Raw genomic sequence first — 14932 nt, 5'->3', positions numbered from 1 at the left:
TCTTCAGCTTTAAGTATGGCCACCTCTTTTGTTTCTAACACCCTAGAGGGAAAAAAAAGAATACAAGAAAATCTGTTTGCTTAGTTTTCCACAATTTTAGAAGTCAATTTTCTTCCTGTTATCAAATCTTTTGCTTACCTGGTGGTTCAGATCCTGGATGAGTCCCCAAATTATTACAGCCTGGTGATAAGGGGGTGTGGGTGGTTCCCACTGTTCGCCTACCAGCTGACCACAGCAAGCTTTTTGTTTCTAGGTTTTAGTGCCTTGTGTTTTATTTGTCAAATAAACAGATAGTGACAGATTTTCTTGTAGGTTTAAAACAGAAGATTAACTATTTATTGAACAATATTCATTCCCGAAATGGTCACAACAGCACCCACATACGCATTCACCTGCATGCACACGCACACACGAGACTGTGCCCCTGTGTTTTAGATTCCCCAACCAGCGCACACGAGAGGAAAAAGGTAAGTGGGTTAAAGTGAGCTCGGTGTTTGGGGTTCACAGTAAATCTGTTGAATCTTCTTGGAGGACAGTTTCTCTTTTTGAAGTTCCAGGCCTGTGTCGTTTATAGATTTTTCTGGTAGTTAAGACCTCAGTCTGGAGTTGGTGGTCCTTTTTAGTCCTCTGCTACACAGAGTTGAAGAGTAGAATTCGCAGCAGGGCTCCTTTTGGTTTTTGCTGGATCTCTTGACTCTTGGCGCTCTCGCTCGCACGCTCGCTCTCTTTCTCCAGAGAGCTACTTTGTAAGGTAAACAGTCTCTTGCATGCTCCCTCTGTTTGGAGACACAGTGCCCCCTCCCTGTTCTGACCAACAATGGACCAGGATGTGGCTACTTCATACCTTAATTGTTTCAGAAGAACCCATTTAATTCAGAAATGTCTCTTGATGGGTTCAGGAATGAGTGTAATTGACACCTCTTAACTTGAAATGTATACTTTTGTTCTTAACGAATAGTGAGACAGTTTGAATATACAGGCCCAATCAGCCTGACTCTCAGCAGCCATTTTGCAGCACATTGACCACTTTTTAAAACGAGAAGTCAAATTATATAACTCTTCGGTTCGAGTTCTGTATTTTCATCACTGCACTTCTTGTGAACGTGACATACCTTCAAAGATATATGCACATGCACTCCTTAAAACCTACCTCTTTGACCAAGCTTTTTGATCATCCTTTTGTGGCTCAGTGTCATACTTTGTTTTATAATGTTCTTGTGAAGAGCTTTGGAATGTTTTGTTGTATTAAAGTTGGTTGTTGGTTATTTGTCAGACTGGAGGATGATAGACAGTGTGGTGTTCTGCTAAGTTCAGTGTTATGACCACTGATTTTTTGGATATATATAATGACTTAGATATTGCAATACAGAGTAAAATTTCAAAATTTACCAAACTTGGATGATTGGAAGACAGTGAGGATGATACAAATCGACTGCAACAGGACGTAAATGGGCTAGCAGAATGGCAAGTGGCAAATGGAATTTAATACAAAGAAGTGTGAGGTGATGCATTTTAGCAGAAGAGCTACGGGGAGGCAATATAGACTTAATGGCACAATTCTAAAGAGTATGTAGGGACAGAGGGACCTGAGGGTGTATAGGTCTTTGAAGGTGGCAGAACATAATGAGTCGTTTGCAAAGTATATGGGATCTTGGGCTTCTTAAATAGAGGTATTGAGCACAAAAGCAGGAAGTTATGCTGAATCTTTATAAAGCTCTGGTTAGGCCACAACTAGAGTATTACAAGAACACAAGAAATAGGAGCAGGAGTCGATCATATGGTCCATCGAGCCTGCTCCGCCATTCAAAACGATCATGGCTGATCTTAGGATTCAACTCTACTTTCCCGCTTGCTCGCCATACCCCTTGATTCCCTGAGAGACCAAAAATCTGTCTATCCCAGCCTTAAATGTATTCATCAGTGGAGCATCTATAATCCTATGGGGTAGAAAATTCCAAAGATTCTCAACCCTTTGAGTGAAGTAATTTCTCCTCATCTCAGTTCTAAATGATCGGCCCCTTATCCTGAGGCTGTGCCCCTGTGTTTTAGATTCCCCAACCAGCAGAAATAATCTCTCTGTCTACCCTATCCAGCTCCTTTAGAATCTCATATGTTTCAGTGAGATCACCTCTCATTCTTCTAAACCCCAGAGAATACAGGCCCAGTTTACTTAGTCACGCATCATCGGAAAACGCCCTCATCCCAGGGACCAGTCTAGTGAACGTTTGCTGTACTGCCTCCAATGCAAGTATATCCTTTCTTAATTGTGGAGACCAAAACTGCACACAGTATTCCAGATGTGGTCTTAACAAAACCCTGTACAATTGTAGCCATACTTCCTTATTCCTGAACTCCTATCCGCTTGCAATAAAGGCCAACGTGCCATTTGCCTTCCTAATTGCTTGCTGTACCTGCGTGTTAACTTTCTGCGTTCCTTGTACAAGCACACCCAAGTCTCTTCGAACGTCAACACTTACAAGTTTCACAACTTTAAAAAATTCTGCTTTTCTATTCTTATGACCAAAGTACATAACTTCACACTTCCCTACATTATATTCCATCTGCCATCTCGTCCACTCACTTAACCTGTCTATATCTCTTTGCAGCCTCTCTGTGTCCTCCCCACAGCTTATCTTTCCACTTACCTTTGTATCATAAGCAAACCTAGATACATTACTCTCTGTCTGTGTTATCTAAGTCATTAATATAGTGTTATGAGTGCTTCCTTTTTTTTGTTAAATTATGAGGAATTGTGTTAAAACTGAAAAAAGATTCCATAGATGTTGGAACTGTTTTTTTTAAAAAACGTCATTAGAAGGTCTTATGGACTGAGCTTGTAAACAACAGTTACTGGAAGAATCAAGGAGTGCTAAAAACAAGTCCTTACTGGAAGTCACCTGTCTTCAGATAATTACCCAGCAGATGTTTTTTGACTTGGGGAAAGATGTTTACAAAGAAGTGACATGTCAAGATTTATAGGGGTCAGGAGGCTTGACTCTTGTGACATTGTTTTTGGTTTCGTTTTGGACAGTGAGTTGGTGATATGAACAGTGCACTCCTTCCGCCTTGGTCGTAACAATAGATTCTAAATAGCTAAGGCCCCAGCACTGATCCTTGCGGCACTCCACTGTTCACTGCCTGCCAACTTGAAAATCCCCCGTTTATGTCTACTCGTTGCTTCCTATCTGTTAACCAATCATCTCTCCATGTTAATTTTAGTTTAGTTTAGTTTAGAGATACAGCACTGAAACTGGCCCTTCGGCCCACCGAGTCTGTGCCGACCATCAACCACCCAATTATTCTAATCCTACACTAATCCCATATTCCTACCAAACATCCCCACCTGTCCCTATACTTCCCTACCACCTACCTATACTAGTGGCAATTTATAATGGCCAATTTACCTACCAACCTGCAAGTCTTTTGGCTTGTGGGAGGAAACCGGAGCACCCAGAGGAAACCCACCCAGACACAGGGAGAACTTGCAAACTCCACACAGGCAGTACCCAGAATTGAACCCGGGTCACTGGAGCTGTGAGGCTGCGGTGCTAACCACTGCGCCACTGTGCCGCCCTAAACTAATATATTAGTTCCAACTCCATGAACCCTTATCTTGCCAATTAACCTTTTGTGTGGCACCTTATTGAATGCCTTTTGGAAATCCAGGTGTACTACATCTATTGGTTCCCCTTTATCTACCCTACTAGTTACATCCTCAAAACATTCTAATAAATTTGTCAAACAGGATTTCCCTTTACTAAAACCATATTGACTTGTTCTAAACATACTGTGCTTTTCTAAGTGCATTGTTAAGACTTCCTTTATAATAGATTCTAGCATTTTCTCAACGACTGATAGGCTAACTGGCCTGTAGTTCCCCGCTCTCTCTCTACCTCCTTTCTTGAAAAGTGGTATAACATTTACCAACTTCTAATCTGCTGGGACCATTCCCGAATCTAAGGAATTTTGGAAAATCCTAGCCAGCGCATCCACTATCTCTGCAGCTATCTCTTTTAGAACCCTAAGATGTAGGCCATCAGGTCCTGGAGACTTGTCATATTTTAGTCCCTTAAGTTTCTCCAATACTTTTTCTCTGCTGATATCAATTTCCTTAATTTCCTCACTTTTTAGCCCCTAGGTTACTGTCTGTTTCTGGTATGGAACTTGTGTCTTCTACTGTGAAGGCACACACAAAATACTTGTTCAGTGCCTCTGCCATGATAATTTCTCCTGTCTCTGCTTCCAAGGGACCAACGTTTACTTTAGCTACTTTCTTCCTTTCAATATACCTATAAAAGCTCTTACAATCTGTTTTTATGTTACTGGCTAGTTCACTCTCATTCTATTTTTTTCGTTTTGTTCTGGCCATAACACTTTTGGCAGGATGTGAGGGCCCTTGAGAGGGTGCAGAGAGATTTACCAGAATGGTTTTAGGGATGAGGGATTTTAGCTATAAGGTTAGGTTGAAGAAGCTGGGGTTGTTCTCCTTGGAGCAAAGGAGATTAAGGGGAGATTGGATAGAGGTGTACAGGATTATGACAGGTTTAAATAAGGTAGACAAGGAAAAACTGTACCCATTAGCCAATAGTACAAGGACTAGGGGACACAGATTTAAGGTTTTGGGCAAGAGATGTAGGGGGCTGTGAGGAAGAAACTTTTTTATGCAGTGAGTGGTAAATTCTTGGAACTCACTGTCTACAAGGGTGGTGGGAGCAAAGATGATTGATTTCAAAAGGAAATTGGATGGGCACTTGAGGGAAATAAACTTGCAGGGCTACGAGGATAGAATGGGAAAATCGGACTCTGGATTGCTATAGGAAGAGCAGGATAAAATCAATGGGCCAAATAGCCTCTTTCTGTGCAGTAAATGACTCTATGGGCTAAATTTTAAGAGAATGATGTGGACGGGTATGGAGGCATGGGGGGACATAAATTGGGACTTCCTGTTCGTCGTTGTGATGTCCCACCCCAGTTTTGTCCATGGCGGCAAACGTGGAGGGCGGAGGTCCGATGGCGACACAGCGGACAGTTAATTAAGCTAGTTAAAGGGCCAATTGAAAGCAATTTTGTGTGTCTGATGCAATTTTATAAACGGTGCAAGGGTCTCGTGGGGTTTCAGAGTCTCGCATCCTTCAAGGAGGCAACGTCAAGGCAGCAGATCATGCCTGCCTCGAAGGGGAGACTATCAAAAGTATCGAGGGCCTGGAAGATCCTTGAAGGGAGGGCTGAGCTTAATGCCTCAAGAGTGAGGGGAAGGTTGACTGCGCTGCACGGGGTCCAATTCAAGAGGGCAACGGGCAAGTGACACCTGGGCAAGGAGCATAAGTGTGGGCATCAAGAGGGGTTCCTGGCTGGGGAAGACTGCCTTTAAGGGAGAGGCCACTTATCTTGGGCCTCATTCACCCATGCTTCGGTGACCCTGTTGAAGACTAGGCTCACCTGAGCAGGAGGGAGGGCCAGGCTCCTTCACAGGCACAACAACGGACTACATACCACAGGAGGGACCTAAGCCGCCTCTGGACGCAGCAGAAGGACGAAGAGGAGAGAGAGGGAGGTGGCCAGCACGGAAAGGGTACTCTGCAGAAAGAGTGTGCAGGTGCGGATTTCTGACAGGCAGTGCCAACAAAGGCAATGGCTCTCCAGGGAGGCAGACACTGACCTGTATGCAATGATGCATAATGACTGTGCCCCAGGGAACTGGGGCCAATCCAGTGGCCCTGATCTTGGATGCCGCCGGATCATTCCAGGGATCCACAGGGGACACTGTGGCACATTGGTGCATCAAGAAGGTCACCAGTGCCCTGTTCAGGGGGCCCAGAGATTATGCGCGCTTCCACACGGATCTCAACTCCCTAGCAGAGAGGGACGCTGGTGTCGGGGCCATCGCTGGATTCCCCAAGGTGCAGGGGGTCATCGACTGCACACATCTGGCCATCAAGGTTGTGGAACACCAGCCAGTGGCTTTCATCAACAGGAAGGGCTTCCACTGCTTCAATGTACAACTGGTGTGCAACCACTGTAAACAAATCCTGCTGATCTGCTCACACTTCCCAGGAAGTTGCCACGCTGTCTACATTTTGAAGCAGTCCCAGGTTGCTGAACTTTTCTGGCTTCCCCCATCCTTCAGGGATGGATCCTTGGAGACTAGGGCTACCCACTGAGGATATGGCTACTGACGCCTGTGAGGAACCCACACATAGATGCAGACGACAGATGCAATGCATGACATGGGACAATGCGAGCTACCATTTGCGCAGGCCATTGATCCTGGGGATGCCTTGGGCCTGGAAAGCTCTGGCATGCTGTGGGCCTCCTGTAAAGAAGCAGTATCGCCTTCGTTTGGCTGGGATGTTGGATGTACTGGCGACACTGGCAGAGGAGCTGCTACTTACACTAGGGTCACACCCTGTGAGGAGCCTTCAGCTGCCAGAGACATACACTCCTCCAGGCCTATCAAGGCAGACTTCTGCTGACCTGAGAGGACAGGACCTGGAAGTCCCCTGTCCCCTGCTCAATTTGCCACTATTGCATGATCAGGAGGGTATGGAGTCTGCATGAATATCCAGCAAATACTGAGTGCTCTGCTGAATGTGGCTTTCCATCAGATCCACCAATCTCTCAATGGAGGAGGCCACTCATGCACCGGTCAGAGATGTTGTCAAGGCTTGGATGGACTCCTCATCTCTGCCAGATGTTGCTGCACCTCTCGCTGCAGCTCCAGCATGTCCCCTGTTGCTGCCAGAACCAGAGGCATATCATGTGTCTGGGGCTCAGCATGGGCTTGGCTTCCCACAGTCCTCTGACTCTGAGGCCTGGGTTGTCATCGCCACCGTCAGTTGCTCGGGCACGTGTGTGCTGTGCTCACCAGATTCTGTGCCCAGATTTACGCTCGCACTCAAACCCACCAAGGTGCATGTATCTGTGCTGGCAGAGGATGGAGGAGTATAAGGTGCTAATGGACCCTCTGAGGCTCCTTCTCCACCTCAAAGGTGGTAGGATCCACAGCAGTTTCCACTGGTGTCTGATTTGGCACAGCTTGACCTGCGCAACAGAACAAAGACCTGTCAGGCTCAGGGCCTGCCATCCCTCCATTGCAGGCACCCTTATATTGCAGACCCCTATGTGCACCAGATGCCAGATGAGCAGCATGGCTCCATCGTTGCAGTTGTAGCTTTGTGCTTGCTTACTATCTTGGGAGGGTGCCCCTGTCTCTCGTCCGCAACGCTCCTTCCACCCTGCAGTCCGCCAGACTCCATGGCCGTCTCCTCCATCGGCAATAGGGCACTCAGCAATGGCCTGCTCCTTGTGGTTATGTGCTTTCTTCTCCTGTCGACAAAGGGAAGGGAGGTGTTCGACCCCGCACGGCATCAATCCCAACACAGGCTGCTGGCAGTGCAGATGCCACTGATAGGGGCACACAGATGCTTCCTGCCTGTGTTGCCTTCCCAAGAATCTTACGAGATTCAATTATGAAAGGAGGCTTTTTTTCAGGACCACTATGACACGCTGCTGACAGACATTTTGCATCCCTTGTCCCTATGCCCGCCTCTGGGGTGTAGATCGCTCTCATCCTGACGCTACATCCTACTTTGGCAGATGCAAGGCTCAAGAGGATGAAGGGATTAAATGATACTCACTTTCACACAAGCTGGGGTGAAGGGATACTCTTCTAAGGGAAGTTGAGTTTGAGTAGGTACTCCCAAACAGCCAGTTTGGAATGAAGGGGTTGCTCCTTCCTCCCTGCGTCTTCCTCCTGAGGTGACCTCCGGATGGCTAGTGGCAATAGTTGTCCCTTCATGATAGCCATCTTGATGAGGACATGACAGACCACCATGAACTTTGATACATGCTCCAGAGAGTACTTTAGGGCTCCCCACAAGCTGTCCAGGCATTGGAGCTGCTTTTCAAACATGTTGATGGTCTGCTCCATGATGTTACAAGTGGCACCATAGCTTTCATTGTACACCCATTGTCCTTGCTCGGTCGGGTTGCAAAGGGAGGTCATCAGCCACGTGTAAGGAGACATTACTTTTTTCCGAGCAGCCACAGAACACAGTACGAAAGGCAGACTGCCTCAGAGTGAAGGCATCATGGCCGCTACCAGGATAGCGGGCGTTCGCCAATGTAACGGTTTGTGCATGGTCGCCATGATCTCACAGCAACTGCACATTAATGAATTGGTAGCCCTTATGGTTCCTCTACCTCTTCTCGTTTAAATGTGGGGCCTGAAGAACCACATGCACATAGTTGAAGGCTTCCTGCACCATTGGGAATCCTGTCACATGCCAGCTCATCCTGCTTCTCTCCGCTTAGAGAGAAAAATGATGAACTCACCTCTCCTTGCATTTAGGGCCTTTGTCACCTTCTGGATGCAGTGATGGATGGCATACTGGAAGATGTTTGTTGTATCGCCCGCTCCCACCTGGAAGGATCGAATTGCATAGATTTAAAGTGATGGTGACCTGGATGGCCACTGGCAGCGCTGTCCTTGCCCTGCTGTATGGCAGCAGGTCGTGTTAAAAGAGGTGGCACAGTTCTGTGACCACCTCTTTGGTGAATCTGAGTCACCTCAGGCATTGCTGCTAGCTGAGGTGGAGGTATGAGAAGTGCTCTCTGAAAACATGTAGTGGGTCCAGCATTCTGTGCAGAGCCCTCCTCTGCCTCTCTCTGTTCAGAGCTTCCCCTCTCTGCAGTCTCTGTTCCATTTGTCTGTTCTGTAGACCCAGAAGTACTGCAACAACCGCCCCTGTACCCCGTGCAGACTTGGTGTGGACAAGTAACCAAATCCTCTGCCCTCCTGGAGTGGATGCTTTGCTACCAACATCCCTCCAAAAACAAGTCACAGTACTTCCACAAACTTTCCTATAGCAATATTAAATCAAAAGCACCACACCTACCATTTGGATGGCTGGCTTTTTAAATAGTGCGAGTGGGATAGGGGAGGGTCCCTCATGCAGCTGAATGCATTTTCAGCTATGAATGGTTAGCACAATCATGGTCAAATCAGCTGGAACAGTTGGCGTCGCGATCCGAGCATTTCCAGGGAATAGTCAGCCACCTGTACTTGTGCCCTGCCCTGAATGGGGCACTGCGCAGACTGTGCCCACAGCGCTGCGTGTGCCATTTGCTGACCCTGGGGCTTCTGTAGCACCAGCATCAGAGGGGTTATGGAGCCCAATTTTGTGACCAAAGTGTATTTACTTAGCAAAGCAAAAGAAGTCTATTTACAAGTCTATTTAAAAAGAGCCTCAACGAACTGCAGCAAACAGAACTTAGTCAAAACTGTAGCAACGTCTTCCAATAAAAGGTAGGTGATTTAAGATGAATGTAAGAAACAGGAGCCGGAGTAGGCCATGCAGCCCCTCGAACCTGTTCCATCATTTAATAAGATTATGGCTAAATGTCTACATCAACGACACCCTCCCCCACCTATTCTCACATCCCTTAATTCCCACAGTATCCAAAAATCTGTCAATCCCAGACGTGAATATACTCATCGATTGAACATCCACAGCTCTCTGGGGTACAGAATTCCATGGTAAAGATATCTCCAGCAAAATGCACTAAGTGGAAGATAGTAATGTAAAATTAATCCCAGTCACTTACACCAATTCAGGCATGATTGGCAGGTGATTTACCCAATCATTTCCATTCCATTCTGGCTAGGAATACTGGTGTTATTGACAAATGCCAGGCTAAATATAGAATGCACAGGAGATTGAGGAAAGGGAACAAGGGGGACAAAGGGAGAGCCTGAGAACAGACCTGCAGCCAACACCAAAGGAAACCCAAAAGTCCTCTATAAACATATAGACAGAAAAACGGTAGTCAAAGTAAGGGTCGGACTGATTGGGGCTGAAAGGCAGATCCTCCCACAGAGATAGCGGTCCTGGCCAAAGCATCAAATGAACACCCCACATCTGATTTGCAGTTTAGGGTACCAAACTTTTGTTTAAAAATGTGAAGAACACTTACTTGTTTGAGCATGTACAAGTATTAATGGTAGGTGGGTCACCACAGTCACTCTGTTCCTTCTCTCTCCTCCTCCCCCCCCCCCCCCCCCCACCGCTCCATTTCTCCTCCCCCCACCCCGCCACGGTTGTCCATCTCCTTACTCCCCCACCCCCCCCAAACCCGGCTCATGCTTTCCCCTCTTCCCACCTCGCCCTGCTTGTGCCCTCTTCCCCGTGCTCTCACCCATGCCCAAACATTTGAAATAGATAATGATACAGGAGTGTGGGGAGAGTAGAGCTGTGAGGTTACTTTTAGATTTCTGTAACACAGTTTTCGTGCTTGCCCAAAAAGTCTCCCTTTGAGCTATAAAACCTCTGATAAAACACATTTTATTTTCCTAAAACTGCTAGTTTTACTTGAAAGCAAGGGGGTTCAGGGAGGATGAGCAACTAAGTTTGGGAATATGATAAAGATGAAGGACAATTAATATGATTGGATTTTTAAAAAATTATATGTAGGATGTATTAAACCCATTGTAAGGCTTTTTCATGAGTACTTTAGAAAGACATATGTAAAGCTGCCAAGACTATTAAAATTTTTGTGTTTTTCTTATCTAATCAAACATTCTTGTTCTACACAACAATGGGCCTGCTGTATATGTGGAAAAATGTTGTAAGTAAAGTCCTCTCTAATACTGTGTGTCTGGGGATGACAGGTTTATGGAATAATGTGCTAGTCATGCATAGCATCTTGTGCTGATTGGAAATCAATGTTCTTTGCACTGTTGAAGTAAATTCAGATTTCCTTGACACACAATTAAACTTTGAACAATGTCATCTAAAAAAAATTTTTTTAAAACAGAGCAAATGCTTTTGCTTGCAAAGTGTACGTATGCCGACTCCTCCCTTCATGTTCCAAATTCTTCTCATTCATGATAAAAATACCTTCCAGGGTTTTTGAACAATAATTTGCATTTATATACCGCTATTAACATAAAAAAAAAACAAAGTGAGGGGTTTAATGAAAAAATGGACACCAAACCTAGGAAGAAAATATTAGGCAGAGCGACCAATGCCTTGTTTAAAGCGGTAGGAATTAGAGGATTTTGGAGGAGGATAAGAAAGTGGAGAAGTTTAGGGAGGGAATTTGAGAGTGTGGAGCCTAGGTGGCTGCAGACACAACTACCACTGCTGGGGCAAAGAGAGGAGCCATGCACAAGTGGTCATAGGTTGGAGAGTTCAAAAGAGTGGTTTATAAGGCTGAAGGAGGTTACAGAAATAGGGGGGGGGGGGGGAACAGAGCCATGAAGGGATTTAAACATCCTGCAAATTTTAAAATTTGGCTCCTAGTCCGCCAACACTTCAGTGTAGATCGTTGGAGGTTATGGATGAGTATTACTTAGTATGGCATAGGATTTGTGCAGCAGAGCTTTGAATGAGTTGAAGTTTATGGAGTGTGGAGAATGGGAGACTGACTAGTCGAATCAGGAGGTGACAAAGGAATAGATGAGGGTTTCAGCTGCAGATGCGCTGAGGTGGGCATTTGTTATGGAAATAGGCAATCTTTGTGATGGAGAAGATGCAGGATCAGAAGCTCAACTTGAGGTTGTGTAGGGCGGTAGGATACAGAGGCTGTAAACAGTCTGGTTTCGTCTGAGAGAGAGGTCAGGGAAGCAGATGGAATTGGTGTTAAGGGTAAAGCATTTGTGATGGGGGGGACAAGAATGATAGTTTTGGTCATCTCAGTGTTTAACTGGAGAAAATTGTGGCTCATCCAAGATTGGATATCAGACAAACAGTCTGACAACAGAGAGGCTTTGGATCTCGAGATCTGTTAGAAGATGTAGTGTCATAAGTGTAGATTTGGAGACTGACCCAATGTTGTGGACGATACCACAGATTTGGTAGGCGACAAACGCCTTCACGGACTTTGAACAGTAATGAGAGATTGGAAATGGGCTGGTAGTTTGCATAGACAGAGGGGTCAGGGGTGTATATTTTGAGTTGATGGTGAAAAGGAAGATGATAGTACCTGAGGAGAAGAATTTATTTACAATGTCAGATAGCCTGGGCAGCAAGGAAGGGAAGATGATGGTGAGCAGTTTAGTGGGAATGGAGTCAGGGAAGCAGGAGGTGACCTCGTGGACATTGTGGAAGATAGGAGAGAAGCTGCAGAGAGATGTGGGTTCAGAACTAGGGCAGGGGCAAATCTGGGGAGGTGGTTTGTCTGAGTGGGCAAGGAGAAGGGGAAGCATGAAAGGCAGCTGAACTGATGGTCTTAATCTTAAGTGACAGAGCAAACCATGTGCTCCTTGGAGGGAGACAAGGAGAAGGTTATTAGTGGAAATAAGAAGTCTGTTGGTATTCTTGCTCTCCACTATGATTCTGGAGTAGTGGGTGGGTTCTGGCAAAGGATGGAGAGACCTGCAAAAACAAAATGTTGCAGATGTTGGAAATCTGAAATAAAAACAGGAAACTCTGGAAATATTCAGGTCTGGCAGCATCTGTGGAGAGAGAAATAGTTAACATTTCAAGTCGATGACTTTTCATCAGAACCTGCTATTGTTTAATGTAGTCCAGCAAGATCTGATGGATTCTGAACAGCACATTGGAGAAGACATTTTGAACAGCTGTTTGACTAGCTCTTTATAAAGTTCTAGGCAGTGCTTAGCAGTGCAGTAAACATTGTGCATCATAGGATCAGCAGTGTACAACGAGTAAACATCTAAGGCACTAAATTAGGGTATGCTGAATATGTTGGTTATAGTGATTATTTGGGCTACTGGCCAAATCAGTCAACAACAGCCACAATGCTGAGGCTCCATAGAGGATCAATTCTGTTCCAGTATCCCAACTCCAGACATATCACTTCCAATTCAACTTGATTAGAGATCCTGTTAATCTCCCATTCCATTCCTGTACTTACCCGCCCTACTCCTTCCCTAAGGAATGTAGTCACTAATGGGACATTGGACAATTGACAATGATGAGAGGCCCACAATGACTTCATACTGTAGATCGGTTACGTATTTCGCAACCACCTTCTGTGCTCTAAAGGTTCATGAGAATGGTTCCAGGGAAGAGGAACTTCAGTTACGTGGGTAGGTTGGAGAAGCTGGGTCTGTTCTCCTTGGAGAAGAGAAGATTAAGAGGAGATTTGATAGAGATGTTGATTGGCATCGCGACAGAGCAGATAGCGAGAAACTGTTCCCATTGACACAAGGGTTGAGAACCAGAGGACAATGATACAAGGTAAATGGCAAAAGAACCAACGGCAACATGAGGGAAAACTTTTTTACGTAACGAGTGGTTAGGATCGGGAATGCACTGCCTGAGAGTATGGTGGAGGCAGATTCAAACAAGGCCTTCAAAAGAGAACTGGATAGTTAGCTGAAGAGAAAAAATTTGCAGGGCTACGGGGAAAAGGTAGGGGAGTGGGACTAGGTGAGTTGTTCTTGCAGAGAGCCGGCATGGGCATGGTAGGCCAAATGGCCTCCTTCTGTGCTGTAACCATTCTATGATTTCATCCAGTAGTTAGAATACCTGTATGAAGGTGCTTTTGTGCACCAGATTCGAACAGCAGGTACTAAGCAGTCCTGTATACTTAAAGCCTATGATTTCAAGATGATCAGTTCTTTTCCATTGTAACATTTGAATTTTGTTACTTTCTGAGATAAATACAATTGACACAAATAAGGGCGAATGTTTTGGCACCTTTTTAATTACTGCAGTGCATGGTATTGAAACTTAATTATCAGGCAATGTGATTAGTCCTAGCAATGTTTACAATACATGGACAAATGTATGGAAGAATATCTCATCTGTGATAAGAACAATATAATTGTATAACTTGGTTTAAAAGTGCAATCGTCGTTCCGTTTTAGCATTCCACTGTGCTCTTCTTTCTTTTTGACCTTTTTGTCCTTTTCCTTTTTTTCCCCACAGGGTAGAATTTACAGTTGGAGACAAGCCTGTAAGTAACTTCAGGATGATTGAAAGACATTACTTCAGGGAGCGGCTGCTGAAAAGCTTCGATTTTGACTTTGGATTCTGTATTCCCAACAGCAGAAACACATGCGAGCACATATATGAATTTCCTCAACTTTCTGAAGACATCAGTATGTATTTCTAGCTTTTATAAGCTCTGCTATTGGAGATGTTGCAGTTTAAGCAGGTTTACTTCATGAATTTCTGGATACTATTCAAATGAATGGTCATTATGTTTAAAAAAACACACCAAAAAAAGTCATTTTTTTGAAGCAGGAAATTCCAAGTTGTGACCATCAGTAATTTGTAACTCTTCTAGACTTTAACAAAACATCAAATTTCCTGAAATTCGTCTCGCACTGATCCTTTTGAAAATGGGCTTGCTCAGCACTATGCACATTTTCTGTTGAATTTCTTTTGAAAGAGAATGTTTTTGTCAATTCTCTAAATGTAGTGCTGTATTATTAAACTCTTGCAGCTGGTAAAACTCTGCATACTCTGGGTCTCCTTTGAAAACTGGTATTCCAAGATATTCAGTGCATCAGATATAAGTGTGATGTACCTGAATATGAATTTGCGACCTTATTTTTTTCCTTGGCAATTCTTTCCTCTCCTGAAGGTGTTGACTCCCTGTTGATGAACAGTTCCACATATTGTGAATGTCAGCCAGTATTTTGCCTAAGTGGCCATTCTTCAGGTGTGAGCCTTCATGATGGGCAGTGACTGGAAGGATACCTGAACCTTAAGGGAATCTCATAGCCCAATCCTGTCCTCACTTGATGCTCACTTATGCAGTTCCATTTGAGTCTCTGGATAGCAATGAGCAAGAAACACTTGTGACTTCCTCCTCCTTAGTCCCTACCATCAGGTGAGCTGCGATTAACTATCTCCATATAGTCCAGGGATCATAGCTGGGAGTTTCCTGATTGTGTAAGCTAGCTATTCAATGAAAAAAAAATGGATGATCCATCAAGGTAGCTAGCTTTTTGTTT

At 44.9% G+C, this 14932-nt stretch overlaps 1 protein-coding gene across 1 annotated transcript in view; it reads left to right on the top strand.

The window, feature by feature from the left end:
• unc119b (unc-119 lipid binding chaperone B) overlaps positions 1-14932 on the top strand; it is a 69648-nt gene that overhangs the window by 44369 nt on the left and 10347 nt on the right. The window contains exon 4 of the mRNA XM_068055210.1: positions 13899-14071. Within this exon, the coding sequence (XP_067911311.1) occupies positions 13899-14071 (173 nt within the window). The remainder of the gene's footprint in view (positions 1-13898; positions 14072-14932) is intronic.

Source organism: Heterodontus francisci, chromosome 23 (assembly GCF_036365525.1).
Source record: "Heterodontus francisci isolate sHetFra1 chromosome 23, sHetFra1.hap1, whole genome shotgun sequence".
Classification (NCBI taxonomy): Eukaryota; Metazoa; Chordata; class Chondrichthyes; order Heterodontiformes; family Heterodontidae; genus Heterodontus; species Heterodontus francisci.
Note: the sequence above shows the minus strand (reverse complement) of the source record. Positions and strands in the feature narration are given on the sequence as shown.